General features: G+C 41.1%; 1 protein-coding gene across 2 annotated transcripts in view; it reads left to right on the forward strand.

Annotated features, from left to right (window-relative positions):
* LOC132829885 (enoyl-[acyl-carrier-protein] reductase, mitochondrial-like) overlaps window positions 1-25,632 on the forward strand; it is a 68,410-nt gene that overhangs the window by 38,122 nt on the left and 4,656 nt on the right. For both annotated transcript variants that reach the window (XM_060847291.1, XM_060847292.1), the window contains 3 exons: window positions 12,366-12,468; window positions 20,747-20,820; window positions 21,432-21,492. In XM_060847291.1, the coding sequence (XP_060703274.1) occupies window positions 12,366-12,468; window positions 20,747-20,820; window positions 21,432-21,492 (238 nt within the window). The remainder of the gene's footprint in view (window positions 1-12,365; window positions 12,469-20,746; window positions 20,821-21,431; window positions 21,493-25,632) is intronic.

Here is a 25,632-nt window from a genome sequence, read left to right on the forward strand (position 1 = left end):
TTGCATATGGATTAATATGAATTTAGTCAGCTAAATAGATACAATTACCTAATGTAATAGTGCACCATTGTGTTCTTTTTAGGATAATGAAAAAAAACTGCACCCAAAAGTTGTCATTGTCTTTGTCTTTGAGTTTGGAATGTTTTGAGAATCAACCCTTTCAGTTTATGATTTGCATTTGTTTCCTACTGTACCTTTTCATAATTCTAATCACTGTGACTATCTTAGATGTCGTTCTTTTGTACACAAATGTATTTAGTTATCCTGAGAGTCTAACTTGTCACTCTCTTGCTCTGAACTGCAATGAGCCAAAACAATGATGTGCCTACGGTTTTATGGAAGAGGCTAACTGTAAGATAAAAGAAGTACTTGAGGATGTGGTAATGTTGGTTCAATCTGATACTATTAAATTAGCTAATACAGCTACAAAAAAGAAAACTTGACTGAGCTCAGAAAACATGCCATCTGTATTCTGATGAAGATATAACAATCTAATCATAGTTTTCTACAACTCTTTGCAATTGTGTCAAAAGGTTCCCCACTTGAATGACTACCGCCTGGTGGCCCAAACTTCGGTGGTCATGAAGTGCTTTCAAAGACTGGTCATGGCATTAATCAACCCCAGCCTCCCCACTACTCTTGACCCACTCCAATTTGCCTATCGGACCAACAGGTCCACGCCAAATGCTGTATCATTTGCCCTTCACTCCTCCCTAAAGCATTTTGACATCAAGAACAGCTATGTAAGAATCCTCTTCAGTGACTACAGTTCAGCCTTCTACACTGTTCTCCCCTCGAGACTGATTGATTACTAAACTTAGTGATCTCAGACTAAGCCCCACTCTCTGCAACTGGATCCTCCGTTTCCTGACCCACAGGCCACAATATTTCATCCGCACTAACACTCAACACTGGAGCCCACCAGGAGTACATACTCAGCCCCCTACTGTACTGACTGTATACCCATGACTGCACACCAAATACCAGACTAATGCCATTTACAAGTTCGCTGATGACACTGCCACAGTCGGTCGAATCTCAGATGGTGGTGAAATAGACTACCGACAGGAGGTAGAAGACCTGGAAAAATAGTGCACTGAGAACAACCTAACTCTCAATGCCAGCAAAGACTCTTAGCAGGATATTACTCATGCCCCCTACACATTAACAGCACAGAGGTGGAGCAAGTGGAGAGTGTCAAGCTGCTGGAAGTGGTCATCCACAACAAACTTTCTTGGATCATGTGGATGCACTGGTTACAAAGGTCCAACAATGTCTCTTCTTCCTCAGGCAGCTGAGAAAATTTGGCGTGACGGCAAATGCCCTTGCCAACTTTTATAGGTGTGCCATTGAGAGCATTCTGTCTGAATGTATCACTACCTGGTTTGACAACTGTACCATTCAAGATCAGAGTGGTGAACTTGGCCCGAGCAATCTCAAAGGCCAACTTGCCATGTGTAAACCCCATCAACCAGGTCTGCTGTTGAGGAAAGGCCTCCAGCATTCTTAAAGATCCATCCCACCCTGGCAATGCTTTTCTAGGGGAGAAGGTACAGAAGCCTGGTGGGCGGCACGGTGGCACAGTAGTTAGCACTGCTGCCTCTCAGTGCCAGAGACCCGGGTTCAATTCCCGACTCAGGCGACTGACTGTGTGGAGTTTGCACATTCTCCCCGTGTCTGCGTGGGTTTCCTCCGGGTGCTCCGGTTTCCTCCCACTTTCCAAAGATGTGCGATTCAGGTGAATTGGCCATGCTAAATTGCCCGTAGTGTTAGGTAAGGGGCATATGTAGGGGTATGGGTGGGTTGCGCTTCGGCGGGTCGGTGTGGACTTGTTGGTCCGAAGGGCCTGTTTCCGCACTGTAAGTAATCTAATCTAATGTACACATGCACCAGCCAGTTTCGAAACAGTTTCTGCCCTACTGTTGTTAGAATACTGAATGGACTCTCAAACTCTTAGCATTCACCTGTGTTTTGTTTTTTGCCACTGTTTACGTATTATTTACTTATCTATGCTAATTAATTATGTGATTGGCCTGTATTGTTCGCAAGACATAGCTTTTCACTGTGCCTCGGTGCACATGACAATTCAATAAATTCAAATTCAGAAGGTGCTGAGTCGACAACTTTGAGGCTAGATAAAACTATCTCAATTGCAGGTGCTCTTCTAGAGTACGTAATGCAGAATGAAATTATCAATACTGGGACATATGTAAGCTCCACAGAGGCTGATATCCTGTCGCCAAGTCACCCTTTATTTACACACGAACTATCCTTGACTTTAGTACTGCCTTACTCAGATTCAGGTACCGGGATGTCAGTTTCTCTGATCCTAAGCCTTTTTATATGTCAGTCAGGGCTCCCTGACTGGGGCCATTAAGCTGGCCCATTCCAAGAACTCATTCTATATTTCGTCATAATCATTACATTCCTCCTGCTGTAAGTCCACTGATCCATTTTCTTGGAGAGCCCCTTGGACTGTATTAGCACCAGATCAAGTTCTTCTGACTTGGGATGACACGTAATACGTGAGAGCTCGCCTGTTGTGCCAGGCGCACCTTGATAGAATTTCACTTTCCTCTTCCGGCAGCAACAGCATCAAGGCAGCTACTTCCATCGTGTCCCTCTCTGATTCAGAAAACTTGACAACTCTTGACAGAGAGATTGAGTCACAGGTTCCTGCAGCATTTCTGAAAGGTCCAAGGGACAGGACACATTTTACTCCACTGCTTGTGAATTTGTGGTTTTCATGCAGTTCACATGCTTGTTCAGAACTGTTGCACCTACCCAAACTTTATACATCACTAACCCTAACCTCACAACAACCATGCCTTTCTCCCATGTAGGGCTTTTTCTGTGATTCATACACCAAACTTTGTTCCCTACATTAACCTTAGAAAGGCAGGGTGGCTCAGTGGTTAGCACTGCTGCCTCACAGCACCAGGATCCCAGGTTCAATTCCAGCCTAGGGCATCTGTCTGTGTGGAGTTTGCATGTTCTCCCCGTGTCTGCGTGGTTTCCTCCAGTGCTCCGGTTTCCTTCCACAGTCCAAAGATGTACAGGTTAGGTGAATTGGCCATGCTAAAATTGCCTGTAGTGTTAGGTGCATTGGTCAGGGGTAAATATAGGGGAATGGGTGGGTTGCTCTTCGGAGGGTCGGTGTGGACGTGATGGGCTGAAGGGCCTGTTTCCACACTGGAGGGAATCTAATCAAAAAAACATGATTGAGATTTTAGTGGGCGGCACGGTGGCACAGTGATTAGCACTGCTGCCTCACAGTGCTAGAGACCTGGGTTCAATGCCCGCCTCAGGCAACTGTCTGTATGGAGTTTGCACATTCTCCCCGTGTCTGCGGGGTTTCCTCCGGGTGCTAAATTGCCGTAGTGTTAGGTGAAGAGATAAATGTAGGGGAATGGGTCTGGGTGCGTTGCACTTCAGAGGATCGGTGTGGACTTGTTGGACCACACTGTAAATAATCTAAGATCAAGCTGTTTTACCTTCTTGGTAGAGTCTTGTTGCCCGCGTTGGTGAATCTGACACCATTTCCCCACTTTCCCCAGGTCTGAAAATACCAGACTTATTCTGGTGTGGAGTCTTTTACTCACTAGCAATTTACTCACTATTCCTGTATTTGCATGTGGGGTGATTTTATAACCGTGTAACTGTGACAGCTTGGTATCTAGTGAGGCTGTAGGCCTCCAATTTGACTTGAAGAAATGAGACTCCCTGATGGCAAATGATCTGTGACTAACATTTACAGGACTCTGCACTTTGAAAAAGATGCACACAGTTTTTTTCTATTATTGTCCCCGTTTGACTAATGGACCTCTGCACATTTAACCACTTTTGAGTGGGCATCCAAATGATGAAGAACATTGAATCAATGAAAAGGCCAACATAGTCGAAGTGCAACCGAGTCCAAGGTATACATGGCCATTCCCACTGATATTCAGGAGCTGGTGGTCATAATTTTTGTTTTTGTTGATACTCTGGACACTGCTTCATCAATGTGGCTATATTTGCGTACAAGCCTGGCCAACAGACATAACTTCTCACCAACATCTTCATTTTAGAGCCCCGTGGATGGGCCTGGTGGAGTTCAGTCAGTATTTGCCAGTGACCTTTGCTTAGGACAATCTCTCTTGCTCCCCATGATATAATGCAATTCCCTAACACGAGCTAGTGTCTCTGCGTCCAAAAAAAAGTTTGTTCTAATTTTGACAGCCTTTTGGTTTCCACAATTTAACACCAGACGTTTCAGTTTTGAAAGAACGGAGTCTTTGTGTCTAAAACCTGATAATGTCAGCTGCGACCGGGAGCCTATCCAGAAAATTTAATATCATTAAGTACTTTTCCATTAGAAGCATCACCAAAAGTGTATCTACTGATGAGAGGCAGTTCAGTGCATTTGCGTTCACTACTCCACATCCAAACAGTGTTCTAACTTTTGACTCTTGGTATTTAGTATTAGAGCCCACAGCTGAATGTGGCCCAAAGCTATGGGTGACACTGCCTTGCCCACTTTAAGAGACCAAGTCGGGATTTGTGGTCCTTTATTATCACAAATTTCCATCCAAATATTTATCTCCAAATATGACCACTAATCCTTATTTAAGCTTTGCATTAGCCCAAAGCCCAAGCATTCTTTTTGATTGGGCCACCTATGAACAAATACCAGCCCGTATGGGGAGGCATCTCATGTCCTTACCAGATCTTTCTTGGGATCATAGTGTGCCAATACCTTCAAGGATCATATCTGTTGCAACTATTTTTAAGGCTGACCCTTTGTAGGAGCTGATGCAAAGGTGCCAGAATAGAGGAATAGAAATTTCCACAATAATTTACCAGTGCCTGAAAAGTCATGGTGCCAGGGCACCTTTGATCACACTTACTTTATCTTCCAGAGGCTGTAACCTGGTCTTATCAACTCTAAGCCCAAGTTGGGGAGGTGACATGCCTGGGACCAACATTTTTTCCTTCTTAGGCATAAGTCTGCCTTGGAGAAATGTCTTAAAACTACTTCCAAATTCTTTTAAGTGTTCCTTACTAGTTTTCCATGTTAGTTGGACATCGCCTAGATAAATGGTGATCTCAGGCAGATCTTAAAGTTTTCCATTGCTGAAAATTTCACACTCTGTGAGTACCCCAAATGGCAGTCTCCTATATTGGTATATTATATTGCAAATGCAAGTAAGTATATCTCACAAATGGCTTAGTGAAAGACAGCACCTCTGCCAGCAGTGAGAAATTTGTTTAAAATCCTACAGAGGCAAACCGACCTATTGAGCTTCAAAATCCATATGATTGGTGCTGCTCCTTCCATGAACTGGACTGGTTTGATTATTCTTTCACTTTCCAGCCTCTACCTTTGCATCTAAGGCAAATGGCATTAGGCGCATCATGCAGAATTCTGGAATTGCTTCCTGGTCAACATACAAACTGGCCTTGGCTCCTCTGATTGACCCTAGACCTTCCTGAAAGACTTCAAGGTATTTAATTAGGAATTCACTCAGCAGCCATTTTCTAATTGAAAAATGTTGAGCCAATGTAAGTAAATGTCTCACAACCAATTTCATCCCATCAAACTTGGAACCGAGCCTTCTACTACAGTCACTGGAAATTGAACCAACTGCCTTTCCTAAGAGACCAGAATCAAAGTTATACCCTTTAATCCCTAGCCAAGGCCCTTCATAGAGCTTAGGGCTGGAGTCCAGAGCGAATTTAATTAAAAACTGGTTTGCTGATCGTTGATGAGCTTTCCTGGATAACTGGCCTCTGAGTTACCTTACTCAGTTTATCGTGCTGCCTCGGGTTCGCATGCCAGCAATAACAACAATGGTTTGCCAGTGAGGATCCTGAAGAAAATTTTAACAATCTGGTTGAGTTTTGGCTTTGTTTTGGGGTTTCGCTATGGACCATCCTAGAGTCCCTCTGATCAGGATGAGTCTTGCGTGAGGCTATGCAATTGCCTGCACCCAAGTGGTGTTCCCCAAGCTCATTTGGATTGGCAACAGTATTCACTGCCATCAGAATATCCTGCAACTCATGTGCTCCACTGGCTGCATTTTCCAATGATAAAGCCAATTGTCCTGCCTGTTTTGAAGTCCAGTTCAGTTTCAGCTAGCACGTGTTCTTGCTTAGTTACATAATTAATCCCTCATACCAGATGGTCTTGAAACATCTCAATAAGGATTAAACCAAAGTCACAGGCTTCTGCTAGACATCTTTACCTAGACAAAACCCTGGTATGGATTTGCCTAGTTCTCGAATTGGCGAATAAAGGTGATCGAGGAAGCTTGGGTTTGTAATATTCCTTAACCATGTCTGTCAATTCTTGAAAGGTTTTAGTGTCTAGTGCTTCGGGGAAAGTTAGGCTCATTATAGTAGAAAAAGCTACAGTTCCTCAGGCTGTCAGGATAATTACTTGTCGTACCTTGTCTGCCACAATGTTGTTCAGAAAAAAATAACATTCTTTCCACATATTGAGCCCAGTCCTCAATGGCAAGTTCAAATAAATCAAGATTTCCAACTTAAGAAATGCCTACTGCTACTCCAAACATTGCTGTTATGAGTGAGTTTCTCCACGATTGTGCTTTCCCCTTGTTGCCACTGAAATAACTCCTCAGAGGTTGGATCCTGTCACCAACTCACCCTTTACACATGAACAGTCCTTGACTTAGCATGCTTCACTCATAGACAGGTACCAGAGTGTCAGTATCTCTGTGTATTTTTATGTATCATACAAATTATATACAGTAGATGCCTCCCCCCTTCCCCCTCCCCCCCCCAATACCCATGGGGATACATTCCAGACCTGCTCCGGAAGCCTGAAACTACAGATAGGAGCAAACCCATTCATTTAAATGGGAAATGTGCCTACCTGGTCCCTGCTTCCGAAAATTCCCTTTTAAATTTTGGGTCACGGGAAACCGTGAGTAAGTGAAACCATGGAAACTGGACCTGTGGATACTAGGGTGGGGGGGGGGGTCACCCTGTATTGTACAAAATGTCATATTAAATATAGACATGTGGATGTATCTTATATGCTAGTCAGGGCTCCCTAATTGAGGTAGTTAATCTGGTCCAATCAGGGAATTCCTATTCTGAGAGATTCAGCTGGCTGACCTCGTTACAATCATTGAATCATAGAAATGTACAGCACAGAAACAGACCCTTCAGTGCTACTCATCCATGCCAACTGGATATCCTGAAATAATTTAGTCCCATTTGCCAGCATTTGGCTGGTATTTCTTTAATCCCTTCCTATTTTCCATACCTATCCAGGTGCCTTTTAAATATTGTAATTGTACCAGCCTCCAGAATCATGAAGGAAAGCTCTGGCCTAATCGAGCATGATCAACATGGATTTGTGAAGGGCTTGATTAACATGAGTTTTTTGAGAAAATCATAAAATATCTGAATAAAGGGAATGTGGAATGTGCTACATAGGCAGATTTTCATAATGTGTTTGTTGTTGGTGTCCTACATAAGGGAATTATTAGGTTTTAAGAAAATTAGGTTGTTAGATATCTATGGGGCACTACATTTAAGTCGAAGGATGGATGTTGAATGTGTGTGTGAAATTAGTTGGAGTTTTTCTACAGATAAAGGCAAATACGGTTGAGAATCCAAAGAGTTTCTACAAATACATTAAGGACAAAAGGGTAACTAGGGAGAGAACAGAGCTCCTTAAAGATCAGCAGTGCTATCTGTGTGGAACCGCAAGAGGTGGAGGAGATACTAAATGAGTATTATGTATCAGTGGTTACTGTGGAGAAGAATTTGGAATATAGAGGACTTGGGGAAATAAATAGTGTCATCTGGAGAAATGTCCATATTACACAGGTGGTGGTGCTGGATGTCTTAAAATGTGTAAAGGTGGATAGGTCCCCAGGACCTGATCTGTACCCTCTAACTCTGGGAAGCTAGGGAAGGGATTGCTGGGCTACTTGCAAAAATATCTACATCTTTGGTAGCCACAGGTACTAGAGGTGAGGTACTAGAAGATGGGATATTGGCTAATGTGGTGCCACTATTTAAGAAAGGTGGTAAGGAAAAGCCAGGGGACTATCGTCTGATGAGCCTGACATCGGTACTGGGCAAGTTGTTAGAGGGAATGCTGAGGGACAGGATTTAAATGTATTACAAGGATAGTCAATATGGCTTTGTGCATGGGAAATAGTGTCTCGCTAACTTGATTGGGTTTATTGAAGAAGTAACAATGATGAGGGCAGAGTGGTGGACATGCTCTGTATGCACCTTTAGTAAGGCGTTCCACAGAGTTCTGTGTTGTTGACTCGTTAGCAAGCTTAGATCATGTGGAATGCAGGAAGAGCTAGCCATTTGATTCCAGAACTGGCTTAAAGGTAGAAGACAGAGGGTGATGATGGAGGGTTGCTTTTCAGACTGGAGACCTGTAACCAGTGGTGTGCCATAAGGATCGGTGCTGGATCCTTTGCTTTTTGTCATTTATAAAATGATTTGGATATGAACATTGGAGGCATGGTTATTATGTTGTGACTATACAGGACATTGGCGAAGCCACTTTTGGAATACTGTGCGCAGTTCTGGTCTCTCTCCTCTAGGAAGTATGATGTGAAACTTGAAAGGGTTCATAAAAGGTGTACAAGGATGTTGCCATGATTTGGAGGGTTTGAACTGTAGGAGAGGCTGAAAAAGTTGGGTCTGTTTTCCCTGCAGCATTGGAGGCTGAAGGGTGACCTTACAGAGCTTTACAAAATCATGAGGGTCATGGATAGAATAAATATACAAGGGCTTTTCCTTGGGATCAGGGAGTCCAGAACTAGAGGGGATAGGTTAAAGGTGAGAGGGGAAAAATTTAAAAGGGGCCTGAGGGGCCAAATGCTGACAAATGGGGCTAGATATCTGGTCAGCATGGATGAGTTAGACCAAAGGGTCTGTTTCCGTGCTGTATGGATCTATGACTCTGTTATGAGGTGTTCATATAATAAATCATTTTTGGCTACATTTGAGTATTTCTTTAGTCATAGTGCAGACAAATTTAACATTGGTAAGTTTGAAATAAATTGCCACTCATTTAACAAACGAAGAAATAGCAGCTGCACTTTCCCACCAGTACCAACCCCACTCCAAAATCAATGGCCAACTCCTCTCCTCTCCTTCCCCCTCCCACCACCCACACATTTTCATTTCAGTCTAAGAGATAGAGACTTTTTTGCCAGAGGCAGAGACCCTCTGCTGATTCTTAGATATCTTCTTAATCGCTGTGTTCAGGTATGTAATGACACACCTGCAGTGGAGGTAACCCCCTTGAACATGAACCCAGATCTTGGGCCCACAAATAAGGGTTCAAAGGTTGCACTACAAAATCTTCTAAGCTTTTTATATATGGACTCCTTTAGAAAAAATAGCATCCGTTGCTTTTGACCACAATTAAAGCATGCAAATGTATACATTCAATTAACACAGCACTTTCAACATTAGCAACGTACATATTATGCTACAGCAGCTGAAGGCAATGATATGTCAGTAATTTGTTCCAATGGGACAAATTGCAATTCCATGCAATGTCGGACTGATCAATTAGGCAGATGAATGAGACTGACTATTCATTTAGTTTAAAATACTTTATGCGACTGAAAACTTGAATTAAGTTTATGAGATGAGCTATGCAATGATTATTTGTAGCTCCTATGATAAATATATTTTTAAATGTTGCATTTGACTGCAACCATTCTGAGAAAATTTAAAATATATAATATCTATATGAATCAGCGCAGGCTTGGAGGGCCGAAGGTCCTGTCCTGTGATGTAATGTTCTTTGTTGTATGCCTAATTGTCTAGACTTGCGCAAAAAGAGCAGCAACCTGAGCAAAATATCAGGTGGCACTGGAAAGGAGGAAGGAAGTATTGCCATTCAGGGCATTATGCATTTCAGTCAGTGAACATAGCAACAGTTCTAATTTGTCCTTGGAAGTTTCACTAAAGTTCCACTGTAACTTTTTATAGACTTTGCTCGAAAAGCATGACAGCATTTGTAGATTTTTTAAAAATGTTGTTCTGTATTGTTCCAAGAATAAGCACAATAATAGTTTATGAACTATAGTTGTGCTTAAAATTGATCTCCACGGCATTGGCAAATAGGCACTTCATGATGCTGGTTGTTTCATGGACTTTGGTGAGAACCAGCCAATTGAATATAAAAAATGGCTTGGAGATAGGATGCTGGTAGACCATTGTTATTCAGCCTGGAGACCTGAGACCATTGGTGCACTGCAAGGATTGGTGCTGGGTCCACTGTTGTTTTGCCATTTGTATAAACAATTTGGATGAGAATAGAGGAGGCCAAGTTTGCAAATGACACTGAAATTGGTGATTTAGTGAACAGTGAAGAAAGTTATCTAAGAGTACAACAGGATCTTGATCAAGTGGACAAAATAGTGGCAGATGGAGCCTAATTAAGATAAATGTGAGGTGTTGATGAGACAAACCAGGATAGGACTTTCACAGTTAATTTGATTGGATTTATTATCACATGTACCGAGTACAATGAAAAGTTCTGTTTGTGAGCAGTACAGGCAGATCATAGTAAGCAAGGACAGACAGATCATAGGGTGAAGAAAAACTTCGGAGAGTGAGGCATACAGGTAACATCGCACTGGACGTGTGCGAAGCAAGATCAAGATTAACAAGATCAACATTATTTGAAGTTGGAGAGCCCATTCATCAGTCTAATAATGGCATGGAAGAAGCTGTTCTTGAACCTGTTAGCGCGTGCATTTAAGTTTCTGGACATCTGCCTGATGGAGGAGAGCATTACTGAGTTGTAATAGGTCTTTGGCAGCCCTTCTACAGCAACGTCTGTGGATGGAAGATTGGCTTCAGCAATGGTTTGGGCTGGCTAGGACACTGAGGAGTGTTGTTGAACAGAGACCTAGGGGTTCAGGTACATAGTACCTTGAAAATAGCATCAGAGGTAGACAGTATGTGAAGAAAACATTTGGCACACTTGCCTTCATCAGTCAGAACGTTGAGTACAGGGGTTGGGGCATCATGTTACAGCTGTTAAGAAATTGATAAGGCCACATTTAGAATACTGCATTCAATTCTGGTTGCCCTACTAGAGGAAGGATGTTATTAAACTAGAAACTGTTTTTAAAAAAAGACTTACAAGATGTTAGTAAGACAGGAGGGTTTGAGTTATAATAAGTCATAATTGATCGGCTGAGACATTTTTCCCTGGAGCATAGGAGGCTGAAGGGTGACTTTATCAAGGTTTATAAAGTCCATAAGACATAGTGGAAGTAAGGCCATTCGGCCCATCGAGTCCACTCCGCCATTCAATCATGGCGCATTTCAACTCCACTTACACGCATTCTCCCCGTGGTCCTTAGATTCTTGATGTCACGAGGAATTATCAATCTCTGCCTTGAAGACATTTAGCGTCCCGGCCTCCACTGCACTCTGCGGCAATGAATTCCACAGGCCCACCACTCTCTGGCTGAAGAAACGTCTCTGCATTTCTGTTCTGAATTGACTCCCTCTAATTTTAAGGCTGTGTCCACGGGTCCTAGTCTCCTCGCCTAATGGAAAAAATTTTCTAGCGTCCACCCTTTCCAAGCCATGCATTATCTTGTCAGTTGCTATTAAGTTTCCCCTTAATCTTCTAAACTCCAATGAATACAATCCCAGGATCCTCAGCCATTCCTCATATGTTAGACCAACCATTCCAGGGATCATCCATGTGAATCTCCGCTGGACACATTCCAGTGCCAGTATGTCCTTCCTGAGGTGTGGTGACCAAAACTGGACACTTTACTCCAAATGGGGCCTAACCAGAGCTTTATAAAGTCTCAGTAGCACAACAGTGCTTTTATATTCCAACCCTCTCTTGAGATAAGTGATAACATTGCATTCGCTTTCTTAATCACGGACTCAACCTGCATGTTTACCTTTAGAGAATCCTCGACTAGCACTCCCAGATCCCTTTGTACTTTGGCTTTACGAATTTTCTCACCGTTTAGAAAGTAGTCTATGCTTTTATTTTATTTGCCAAAGTGCAAGACCTCGCATTTGCTCACATTGAATTCTATAAAGTCACGAGGTACTGCATGATTGTATTTCAAGTAACTACAATTAGAGAAATTCTCAATGTACACTCTTTGTAAGCAAGGTTTTGAACATTTTAAATGCTCCCAATAATTGCATCGTTATGTTGATACATATACAATCCTCACAATCGGTCAGTGCTCTATCTCAGAGAATATTATTTAGCTCTGTAACATTGTGCAGAAGCAAGATTGGAAATTTAATTTGAAATGCTTCAAGTGGAAGTTACACTAACATGAATTCTCAGTCTCTTTCCATTTCTTGATTTTTCTTTCCAGACCAGACTTGCAGCAGTTGACAGACAGAATGAAATCAATGGGAGCTCACTATGTAATTACAGAGGAGGCACTCAGGAAACCAGACATGGAAGAGTTATTCAAGGTAGCTTTTTGAGAAGTTTTAATTTCTATTAAAATTTTATTCTCCAATCAACAGTTGTATGCTTAGATATGCCACAGAAAAACACAGCTGTGATTTTTGCATGAGTAATTGTTTTTTCTGAAATTTCTGCAGCTCATGGTTTTTGTTTCGATGTTCTAAATTATAGGATTTAGGCAGGCATACATGCTGTACACATTTTCCTTTTTTGAACTGATGGTTACAACAAATTTGAGCTCAGAAGGGGGGACTTGACAAGGTTAGAACCAACTAGTCCGTAAACAAGTGCAAGGAAAGCAGGTATGAAAATGTGTACTGGGAAACTGAAATGAGAACATGGAAAGGAGTGATTAAACGTATACTGGTATTGTAGAAACCCATACTGGTTTTAAGAGTTTTACTCAAGTTAGTAAGAAATCATTGCTTGTTTAAAATGTTTCTGTTTAGCTAAAATAAGAGAAAATGCTCTTTTCCTTTGATCTAGATTAATAAGACTTCAGTTATAGTTAGCACAGTCAAGGATTTTAGTTCTCTGAAATTGCCTTCTGCAGTTCACTCATTCACAAGTTTCTGTAAACATTCAGAGCTTTTAACTTCAGTGAAAATTGATCATGTTCAATAATTCATTCTACCACTGGGTGATTGGAAGTGGAGGTATGGCACCAGTACGCTTTGTAACATGGCTGAACAAGATGCTTATTATTCATGTACTTCTTGATTTAGTTTATTACTCAAGAAAAAATTGTATTGAAACATTGTGCTTCAAGATCTGCATTCAATTAGATCTGGGTAGACTTAAATCCAATTTAAAAGCAAAATCAATCTTAGCCTTGAAAACTTCAATTGACACAGCAACCACACCCTTTTAAAGGGAGAGAATCCTGGAATTCTGTCATCCTTTGAAAAGTTTGCAAGTCAGTCCTTCTATAATTTATGAGAATGATCAGTTTCAGCGTATTGGAAAATGACCCTTTTAATGTTTTGTTCATTCCCATGCTAACTAAAATCATTTTTTCCATTAAAATGTGAGCTACCAAAAATGACTTAAATTAAAACCACAAGGCACCATTTTTTTGACTCATTTCAAAATGTTCACATGTAATGCCTTGCCTTGCTCCCTGCTGAGAGTTCATATACATCAAGCTTTATTTTAATTGGCACTCTCTTGATAAACCAGCCAAAAGTTAGTCAAATACTGCTAAGTTTCCTGTACTATTCTGTCCACATTTATTTGCCTCAATGTAAATCTGTTCAGTTGAATGGAAGCACAAAATATCAATAGTTGATGCAATTTGTCAATTTCTCCTCAAATGTTACAATGTGCAAGTGAGAAGGTTCTCTGCCGAAAGTTTTATTTAAGGCAAAGTTTCATTATCAGGTAAGTGTAATTAAAATATAACAGTGATGTGTAAACCCCTTGCATTATGTTTCTATTATATGTGTATTTTTTTCATTGATTATCCATATTATCGGGCAAATATCTGGATCCAGAGATGCCAGATAATAAAATATTTAATGTTCTAACATAGCGTGTTGGGATAAAATGCTAAATCTGCCACTATAACATTTTTATTAAGATATAGTTGCGATATTTTCCTTTCCATTCCATTGAAAATATGTTCATGATGATTTTCATGTTCAATCCTAAACTCTTTACCTACATTTTAAAAATATATATGTGTTTAAACTTCATGGACCACTATTCAGGTAAATGGATCCTTGTATATTTCCCAAACTCCATTTTCTGGGTTACGTAATATTTCTCACACAGTTTGATTGAGTACTTTCTCACTGTGAACTTGCGTAAATACAGCAAATTATTTTCTACAGTGGCTTAGCACAATAAACAAAGCATGTTGGGTAGCTGCTGCATATTAAATTAATTACATGGAAAATCGGCATGCCCAAGACAAAAATGCAGTACAGAGGAGCCTCGATTATCCAAATGTCAATTATCCAAACGGGATCGCAAGGTCCCGATGCTTGGCTAAACTGTGTTATCTGAAGCATTCGATTATCTGAACAAAATGTTCATCGCTTGTGTCATTCGTATAGCTTTGTTTCACATCTTCCATCCTTTTTTCTGAAGGGGCTGACTAGCAGTCTAGAACTTGAGTCACAGGATTCCGCCCATAGTGTTAGGTGCATTAGTCAGAGGGTATGGGTGGGTTGCTCTTTGGATGGTTAGTGTTGAGTTGTAACAAAAAAGGGATCGTACCAAGATTTGAGCACAGAAATCAAGGCTTCCAGTGTAATACGAAGAGAACTGCACTGCTGGAGGTGTCAAGTGTCAGTTATCTGCTTGAAATTTCAGTAGGATGTAGAACTGGAGGATGCTAGAGAAAAGAAGGCTGATATAAAGATGTGGTGCCAAGTTCGATACAGTGTGGAGCTGGAAAAAGCATAGCAAGTTGAGCAGGACAATCAACGTTTCAGGTTGGAACCTTCCGTCAGGACTAGGAGGGGCCTGAGAAATAAATGGAGGAGTTGGGGGTGGGGGAAGGTAAGCGGGGTGGTGATAGTGGATGCAGATGGGAAGTTATTGTGATTGGTCTTTGGGAACGGTGGAATCAATAGTTGGGAAGGAAGATGAGCAGGTCAGGTCAAGGGGATGGGGCGGAGAGTGAGGGTTGAACCTAGGATGAGGTGGTGGAAGGGGAGATTTAAAACCTGATGAATTCTACATCAAGGCCATATGGTTGTAAGCTGTTAAGGCAGAAGATGAGTTGTTCTTCCTTCAGTTTGCATGTGGCCTTATTTTAACGCATGGAGGAGGCTCCGGATGGAACGGTCAAGGGAGTGGGAGTTGAAATGGCTGGCAACCGGAAGGTAGGGTTGATTGAAGTGTACATATAATAAATGTTCCCTGATCCTGTCCCCGACTTTGCGCTTGGTCTCTACGATGTAGAGGAAGCCACATAGAGTGCAACAAATGCAATAAATCAGGTCAAAGGAAATGCAGGTGAATTTCTGCCAGACTTGGAATGATTCTTTGGGGCCTTGGATGGAGGTAAGATGGGGAAGTATGAGGGCAGGTTTTGCACCTTCTGCAGCCTCAGGGAAAGGTACCCAGGTGTGGAGGAGAAGTTGGTAGGAAGTGTGGTCCTCGCAAGGGAGTCGCAGAGTGAATGGTCCCTGCAGTAAGCAGATGGAGGTGGGGAAGGAAGTATCACTTTGGTGGTGGGGTCAGACTGCAGGTGGCAGAAATGATGGAGGATGATGCTTGGATTTTGAGGTTAGTGGAATGGTGAGGACCTGCGGTCTCCTTGTTGTGGTTGGGAAGATTTTGTTTGAGGGCAGAGGTGTGGGAAATGGAGGAGATGCAGTTGAGAGCATTTTTGATTACTGGGGAGGGGAAATTACGGTCCTTGAAGTCAGAGTACATCTGGAACGTCCTGGAGTGGAATCTCTCTCATCCTGGGAACCTATCCCCCATGAGGAGGGCCTCAAAGCCCTCGTTAGGTCCACACCCCCGACCAGCCTCTCCTCCACACCAGACACCATTCTGATCCACCCTTGCACCCTTGACTGAATACTCAGGCATTGCAGAATTTGAGGAGAAATTGACTTAAAATTGAATCAACTATTGATATTTTGTGTGGCCATTCAATTGAACAAACATATATTTTCATTGAGGTAAACAAATTGAAAAAAACCATAATAATTGGACACAGATGTAAACACTCACAGTCACTGGCCTCTATTCTTCCCCTTGTAGTGCCTATATCATGTGTTTCTAACACTGCACCATTTTGTTTATGTTCTCTAGCTATAAATTGTAAGATTAACAGTTTTTCTTTCTGTTCTATTGCTCTACTTGTTGGTGCTTGAATTTTTTTATTCAGCCAATTAAATTTTAGCTTATTTGTATATAGTGTGTAAAGTTTGTGACACTGTCAGTTCCTTTCAGAGAGTTATATCCCTCTAAAATAGGATTTGCTGCTTGCCAAGTCACCCCTCATCACTCTCTAGAGTAAAATGATTTGGAGGTGCTGGTGTTGGACTGGACTGGATAAAGGTAAAAATCACATGACACCAGGTTATAGTCCAACAGGTTTATTTGGAAGAACAAGCTTTCAGAGGGCTCCTCCTTCATCAGGTAGCTAGTGAGCAGGATCATAGGACACAGAATTCATAGTAGAAGATCATAGTGTCACACACTGATATGATTATATTGAACAAACCTAGATTGCTGTTACGTCTTTCATTTTTTACAATGGGTTGCAGGTTTTGATTTAATATGTAAATCCCAGAACTATTTTCAAGTCTCACTCCTGAGTATGGTCAGGATAGATAGAGTGAATCCTTAGATGAGTATAAAGAAAGTAGGAGTATACATGAGGGAAATCAGGAGGGAAAAACGGGGACATGCGATAGCTCTGGCAAATAGAATTAAGGAGAATCCTACGGGTTTTTACAAATATATTAAGGACAAAAGGATAACTAGGGAGAGAATAGGGCCCCTCAGAGATCAGCAAGGTGGCCTAAGTGTGGAGCTACAGAAAATGGGGGAGATACTAAATGAATATTTTGCATCAGTATTTACTGTGGAAAAGGATATGGAAGATATAGACTGTAGGGAAATAGGTGGTGACATCTTGCAAAATGTCCAGATTACAGAGGAGGAAGAGCTGGATGTCTTGAAATGGTTAAAAGCAGATAAATTCCCAGGACCTGACCAGGTGTATCCGAGAACTCTGTGGGAAGCTAGAGAAATGATTGCTGGGCCTCTTGCTGAGATATTTGTATCATCGACAGTCACAGGTGAGGTGCCGGAAGACTGGAGTTTGGCAACCATGGTGCCACTGTTTAAGAAGGGCGGTAAAGACAAGCCAGAGAACTATAGACCGGTGAGCCTGACCTCGGTGGTGGGCAAGTTGTTGGAGGGAATCCTGAGGGACAGGATGTACATGTATTTGGAAAGGCAAGGATTGATTCAGGATAGTCAACATGGCTTTGTGCATGGGAAATCATGTCTCACAAACTTGATTGAGTTTTTTGAAGAAGTAACAAAGAGGATTGATGAGGGCAGAGCAGTAGATGTGATCTATATGGACTTCAGTAAGGCGTTTGACAAGGTTCCCCATGGGAGGCTGATTAGCATAAGAGGTACAGTTAGTAAGTTTGCAGATGACACCAAAATTGGAGGTGTAGTGGACAGCGAAGAGAATTACCTCAGATTACAACAGGATCTGGACCAGATGGGCCATGGGCTGAGAAGTGGCAGATGGAGTTTAATTCAGATAAATGTGAGGTGCTGCGTTTTGGGAAAGCAAATCTTAGCAGGACTTATACACTTAATGATAAGGTCCTAGGGAGCGTTGCTGAACAAAGAGACCTTGGAATACAGGTTCATAGCTCCTTGAAAGTGGAGTTGCAGGTAGATAGGGTAGTGAAGAAGGTGTTTGGTATGCTTTCCTTTATTGGTCAGAGTATTGAGTACGGGAGTTGGGAAGTCAGGTGCAGCTGTACAGGACATTGGTTAGGCCACTGTTGGAATATTGCATGGCAGTTCTGGTCTCCTTCCTGTCGGAAAGGTGTTGTGAAACTTGAAAGAGTTCAGAAACGATTTACAGGGTTGGAGGATCTGAGCTACAGGGAGAGGCTGGGGCTGTTTTCCCTGGAGCGTCGGAGGCTGTGGGGTGATCTTATCGAGGTTTACAAAATTATGAGGGGCATGGATAGGATTTCCCTGGGGTTGGGGAGTCCAGAACTAGAGGGCATAGGTTTAGGATGAGAGGGGAAAGATATAAAAGAGACCTAAGGGGCAACGTTTTCACAGAGGGTGGTACGTGTATGGAATGAGCTGCCAGAGGATGTTGTGGAGGCTGCTACAATTGCAACAATTAAGAGGCATTTGGATGGGTATATGAATAGGAAGGATATGGGCCAGATGCTGGCAGGTGGGACTAGATTGGGTTGGGATATCTGGTCGGCATGGACAGGTTGGACTGAAGGGTCTGTTTCCATGCTGTACATCTCTTTGACTCTATAACTTAAGGTTTTATCAAAAAGGGTAACATCTCAACTCAGACAATGTATTAAATATGTGAGGTTAGTGTCTGTGTCTTCCAATCTTGAGTCAGACTGGTTTTGTTTCCAATGTAAGAATTTATAAAATGTCACATAGATTATAAAAAATATTAACTGCCTACAGATTGTGCTTTTTGAACCAAATAGTATGTATATGCAAATACAATTGTGTAAATGCAAATTCACCCTTTTGACTTGTATGTGCGCGTGTATGTCAGGAAGAGAGTGTGTGCGCGCATGCGGGTGCTTGATGGAGTGTGTGCATGAGTGTGATGGAGTCTTGGAGCAGGGTTACACCCGAAGTGTCAACTTCTCCACCTCCTGATGCTGCCTGGATTGCTGTGTTCTTCCAGACTCCTGCCTGTCTACTTTGAATTACAGCATCTGCAGTTTTTTGTCTCTAACCAAGAGAATTCCTTAAAGCCTGTCATTCCAGCCAGAACTCGATCAATAGGTTGAACTGGACCCCATATACAAACCACTCAGACACAGAACCAGAAGTACCAACAAACAGAAACAATTAAATACCAAGCAAGACAGACTACCAACACCTTGTCAAAGTTGTAGTGATGATGTCACCTAGCGAGACGTTTGTAGAAAAACACACTGGCTCAGCAAACGAATCCACAACTTCATACTCAAAGGGCTCATCTCAGTCAAATCAGACCCTCTGCCATTTACAACCCTTTTGGTGGGGGGGAAAATCCAAGGACAACATACACTTGTGAGAGGAGCAGCATCGTCACAAAATGGATTTAATCTGATTATTCATTTATTGTTAAATTTTTAATTAGTAAATCCAGTAAGGAAATTAGGGGAAACATGGTGAAATATCTAACATGTTACTACATGGAGTAGATGAGCCAAAGTGCATATCAGAAGACATTAGCTAGGTACATGGGGGAGGAGGCAATCAGAAGGAAATGTTGTTAACCATGTGGTGAGGAATATTGGGCAGGTTCACATGGAGCATGAGCATCACAAGACAAATCAGATATTTCTGTGATGTAAGGTTGTTTGCAATAATGATTAAGCAGATGTTTTCCAAGTCAGTAATTGTTTTATAGATGGCACATTTCTCTCAAAGTTTCATTCTTTAATGCATATGTCAAAATTTCAATGTAGCAGTTTGCAATTTCAGCGTAAGGTTTCTCATTTGGGGGAACCCTTGCAATTTGGAATGTTGATCAATGAACTGAAATTGCAGTTGGAGTTCAATTTGGATAAATGCGAGGTAGGATTTGTACAATCAATGGTTGAGTCTTGGGTAGTGTTATAGAACAGAAGGATCTTGAGGCTCAGTTCCATAATTCTTTGAAGTTTGCATCACACACAGGGTAGTTAAAAAGACATTTAGCATACTTGTCTACATTGTTCAGTCCTTTGCGTTTTGAAGTTGGGAAGCCATGTTCAGCTTGTACAGGATTTTAATAAGGCCTCTTGGAGTACTGTGTCTAGTTCTGGAAGCCCAATTATAAGAAGGATATTATTAACTGGAGACGGTTCAAAATAGATTTACCAAAATGTCAGGTATGGAAGGTTTGAGTTATAAAGAAAGGCTGGGAATTTTTTCACCAGAGCGAAGAGGGTTGAGAGGTGTCCTTACAGAGATTTATAAGAGAGTTAATGGGAGGTGTCTTTTCACTAGGATGAGGATTTCAAAACTAGGGGGCACATTTTTAAGGTGAGAGGAGAGAGATTTAAAAAGACATGAGGACCAATTTTTTTTTTTAGAGGATGGTTCGCATATAGAATGAGCACCCTGAGGAAGTGGTGGATGTTAGCACAGTTACAACGTTTAGAATGCACTTTGATAAGTACGTGAAAATGAAAGATTTGGAGGTATATGGGCCAGGAGCAGGCAGGTAGGATTAATTTAGTTTGGGATTACGTTCAGCACAGACTGGCCAGGCCAACAGGTCTGTTTCCCTGCTGTATGACTGACTGCTTTTTTTCAAAAAGCAGTTTGTAACAGTTCCATTTTTGGATTTGTGAAGTACTGGTTCAGGAATAAAAGTACATATCAATTAATTGGGTCCAAAGACTATGTGCCCTCGTCTTCGTGTTTTTAGTCTTTTGTATGGTATGGGAGAAACTTGAATGCAAATGCAAACATTTGCAGCTGAACCAGCTACTGTGTAGGCAATGTTTGTTTGTTAACTTACAGTCTAAGTTGAAATTGATTGCTTAGATAATTTCCTCATCAAATTTAAAAACTATATATTTTTCCTGCTGTTCCTACAAACAGAAAGTCCCAAGACCACATCTAGCACTGAATGGTGTTGGAGGCAAAAGTGCTACAGAGATCTTGCGGCATTTAGTGTGAGTAACAAGACTGGGTTACCTCTTTGATTTAAGTATTTGATAGTTACAGCAAAAGGAATTATGGTTGGGTTCATCTGAAAGCTGTGCTGCTTAAATGAGCTGGAAAAGCATGCTGATAGGGAGTTGCTTATGAATTTGTGAATGGGACTCTATCAGAGACCTGACTTTTTTTTGTATTAGAACTTTTACTCATTGACTTAAACTGATGTCAGCTCACTTTGTTTTAAAGGTGTATTCCATTGTTTGCTATTGCATCACTACAGTTACTATCTACAGTTCCCCTTCCCATCCTTGTAATTTTTAATGCTCAAATTCTACTTTACATGGATCCTTTGGAATTGTTTATTGTAGCACAATGTGAATGCCCTTGCCGGAGCAAAGTAGTAGTGTGACTATCTGAGCTTTGAAATATAGGAACTAACGGTGAATGGAATTCAGAACACAAGGATCAAAAAGTAACAATTGATTTGGTGAATAACAGCAAACTTTACAAATTCTGTACTTACCAATTATAACGTTTTGTGCATTAATTACACACTTGTTTAGAAATGTATATTTTTCATATATCTTTTGTTACCAACACAGTCTTTTGTGTCTTTTAATTGCAGGAAAGGAGGGACTATGGTAACATATGGTGGAATGGCAAAACAACCAATCACAGTTCCAGCAGTAAGGAAGTCTGTGTTTAAAGAACAAAAATCTTTTGTCATCATTTGGTTCTTGTTATACATATATGTTGCATCTCCACTGTTGACAACAGCTAGGATTACAGCAGTAGCAAGTAAATAAGCCAGCAACACTGCTTCAAGACATGCTAAGCTCCACCAATATAAAATTGTGAACTGTTACTTATGATAAACAAAGGAATTTATTACATCTGATTTATGCCGTAGTATGATTTTGAATATGAATTTTGCTTCTATATGTCCTTCAAGTTCAGAATTCCCACAACAGTTAATGTAGACATCATTTTCAAAACAATGTTTGTTTTTAAATTTAAAGTAAAGTTGAGTTTGCATGGTTCTCCAACCTCTGATTAATTGTCATATGTGACACCCTGGAAGTGGTTTTGGGAAACCAGTCTGCTGCTACAACTTCTTTTACTGATCTTTTTCAATACATATTAGTTTCTCCTTTTTAAAAGTAATTGCTCATCCTGATTTTTCCTGAAGTGCTAATTTGTCTCCCTTTGTAGTCCCTTTCTTTCCTTCCTATGATGCCTTTCTATGGAAGTGCATGAGCTTTTGTAGTGTGAGCGTAGTGTACCTACTTCTGAGCCAGGAGGCCTGGGTTCAAAACCCACCTGTTCCAGAGGTGTATTCCAACATCTCTGAACAGGTTGATGAAAACAAAATCTCCCTCCTACCTGAACCATCCAATTACACAAACACACATGGGCTTTGCTGACTGGCCAACATTTATTGCCCATCACTAGCTACTCTTGAACTGAGTGGCTTGCAACTGAGTGATTACTAGTTTGTGGATTCACTGCAGTCTGCAAGCATGATCTGAGTTTCTGCTCACCTGGTTCTCTCCATGATCTTTCCCTCCTTTGTCTCCTGCAGTGTTTACTGGAGGTCAAAGTAATTTCAAAAGGTATTATCTTTTGATTTTTTTTTTAAATACCCAACAACCCAGCAGCAATTTGTTATGGACCAGACCTCCTCTAAGTTCTTTAAGAAGATAGCCTAGACGCTAACTTTTTCTTACTTTCAAGGCAGATGTGAAGTGGACATTCCAGATGTGCAACTGGTCAAACCACTTGATTTTTAAGAAAAACAGAATTTATTTAAACACTACAGTTGAAACACACAAAAGAAAGTGGAATTTAGAGTAACTAAACTATTAGAAAACATATGCAACCCCTTATAGCAAGTTAACTAATTTACTGTTCTAATATAGTAATATCCTATAAGGACATCCCTTGGCAAAAAGGTAAATTCAAACAGATTCTTATAGATAGGAGGGAGCAACTTCCAGAGAGACATTTCAGAAGAAAGTCAGAGGAATTCTTTCCTGAAGCTTGAAACTCCCCTGGACACTCTCATCTTGTGATTTCTGCAGCTAAAGCAAATTAGAAAAATGCCTGAACTGAGAGAACTGGCCACTCCGCCTCCCTTGTTGAAACTAGATGCTTCAGCACCTCTGCCGCTCTTCAAAGAAGCCAAGGACAAAATAACCTTTTTAAAGTGACAGCATCATCACAAACTTCGAGTTAAATAACTTTAACTTTAACCTTCCCAGTCTGTTTCCTTTTACGCTGCTGATATTGACTTTTATTGGTTTTCTCTTTTGTTTTTTGATAATACATGTCATGATTCTGCCATTCACATCTGTATCAATGACTTTTGTTTCTTTACAAAAGCAGAATTGCTGGAAATATTCAGGTCAAGCAGAACCTACAAAGCCAAATTAAGAGAGAGCCTTTCTACTATTTAATGTCTCTTGCCTTCAACCCTATTACAAATTTTCTTGCATGACTTCTCTCATTGTCTCTTCTCTCCACCCCACACCTCTGTTTAAAACTTGCAACATTTCAACTTTCTTCACTTCTGATGAAAAGCTATGGACCTGAAATATTATTGTTTCTCTGTTCGCAAATACCCGCTGTATATTTTGAGCATTTTCTGTTTCCACATATCAGACTGAGATATTGTAAAATGCTGACTGTTCACATGCCAACAGAGGTCAGTAGATATTATCAAGTAAAAGACCCCTGCTCCAAACCCCAAGCACTATGCTTGGGTGTTAAACCAGCTCTTGCCTTCGAGTCAAGATACACTTCACGCTATTCAATCAGGGTTTGTATTTTGAAACCTCAGTCTTGTTGGCTTTGTATAATGTAGGCATTTCAGATGTTTAAAATAAAATGTTAGCTGACAGCAACACTGAAATTTCCCACTATTTTTCAGTCTGGCCCAGCAACCTTCAAATCTGTCTCTTCTACAAAGGCACCAGACACACTGGGTCATTACTATAGAACATAGAGCTGTACAGCACAGGAACCGGCACTTTGACCCACCATGTCTTCCATGCCAATCATGATTCTATTCTAAACTAAACCCATTTGCCTGCATGTGGTCTGTACCCCTGTACTCCCTGTCTGCTTCTGTCTGTCTAAATGTCTCTTAAACATTGCTATTGTATTTGCTTCTGACTTCTCCTGGCATACATTCCAGCTTTTGTGTTTAAAAAAAAAGTGCCTTGTATATCTTCTTTAAATGTTTCTCCTTCTCACTCTAAAACTAAGCCCCTCCTAACCCTTCCTATTCATATACCCATCCAGATACCTTTTAAATGCTGCAATTGTACCTGCTTCCACCACTTCCTCTGGCAGCAAATTCCATACACGTACCACCCTCTGTGTGAAAATGTTGCCCCTTAGATTCTTTTTATATCTTTTCCTTCTCACCCTAAGCCTACGCCCTCTAGTTCTGGACTTGCCCACCTCCGGGAAAAGACCTTGTCTATCTATCCTATCTATAGTTAAAAATCACACAACACCAGGTTATAGTCCAACAGGTTTAATTGGAAGCACACTAGCTTTTGGAGCGACGCTCCATCAGGTGGTGAACTACCTGATGAAGGAGTGGCGCTCTGAAAGCTAGTGTGCTTCCAATTAAACCTGTTGGACTATAACCTGGTGTTGTGTGATTTCTAATTTTGTACACCCCAGTCCAACACCGGCATCTCCAAATTATATCCTATCCATGCCTCTCGTGATTTTATAAACCTCTATAAGATAACCCCTCGGCTTCCGAGAGTCTTCAGGGAAAACAGCCTCAGCCTATTCAGCCTCTCCCTATATCTGAAATCCTCCAACCTTGGCAACATCCTTGTAAATTTTTTCTGAACCCTTCACAAATTTCACAACATCCTTCTAATAGGAATGAGACCAGAATTGCACACTCTATTCCAAAAGTGCCCTCCAACCTCCTCTTGTAGCTAACACATTCCAATCAAGGCAACATCCTAGTATACCTCTCCAAAGCCTCCACAGCAGAAGATTGACTAGTACTATACACAATGCTACAAATGTGGCCTAATTAAACTTTATACAGCTGCAATGTGATTTGCTGACTGTTATTCTCAATGTCTTGACTGATGAAGGCAAGCGTGCTGTACATCATCTTTACCACCTTATTCACTTGTGATGTTACTTTTAGGGAACTATGTACTTGCACCCCACAATCTCTGTGCATTTCAGTGCGCCTAAGGGCCATGCCATTTACTGTTTCCTTTCCTCTTACATTTGTTCTCCTAAAATACATTACCCCTCGCTTGTCTGGATTAAAACCAGACCTCAGTGTATTATGGAGATAACCTAGACCCTAACACACATGTTTTTTTTAAAGTAAGTGCTAGTTACCGTGTTCCAGGTATGATTTGATTGGTCCACTATTAAGCTTTAATCAAACATACTTTATTCTTACAACACAGTTAAAATGCAACAAAAGGAAGAATTAGCATGACTTTACTCGATTGAAATACCTCATGAGATAATGTATTATTCAACCACTATTCTTCATCTGTTCCAACATAGGCAGTGTCTCATGAACACATCCTTGGCAAAGGGAATTCAGCAACACAATTATTATTCTTACATGCTGTCTTTCTCCAGTCTAATCGAAAAAAGCAATCTGCCCCTTTTGATTTTTAAGAGGAAATATCTCTGTCTAAGACTTCTCTCTAGCAGCAGAGAACTCGAGCTTTCAGCTCCAGCACCAAGCAAAAACCACCAACTAACTGAAAGCAAAACAAAAGTCTTCTGGGTCTATGTGAACCTGACTCTGCTCACTCATGATTCTT

This window comes from Hemiscyllium ocellatum, chromosome 30, assembly GCF_020745735.1.
Source record: "Hemiscyllium ocellatum isolate sHemOce1 chromosome 30, sHemOce1.pat.X.cur, whole genome shotgun sequence".
In the NCBI taxonomy this organism is placed as follows: domain Eukaryota; kingdom Metazoa; phylum Chordata; class Chondrichthyes; order Orectolobiformes; family Hemiscylliidae; genus Hemiscyllium; species Hemiscyllium ocellatum.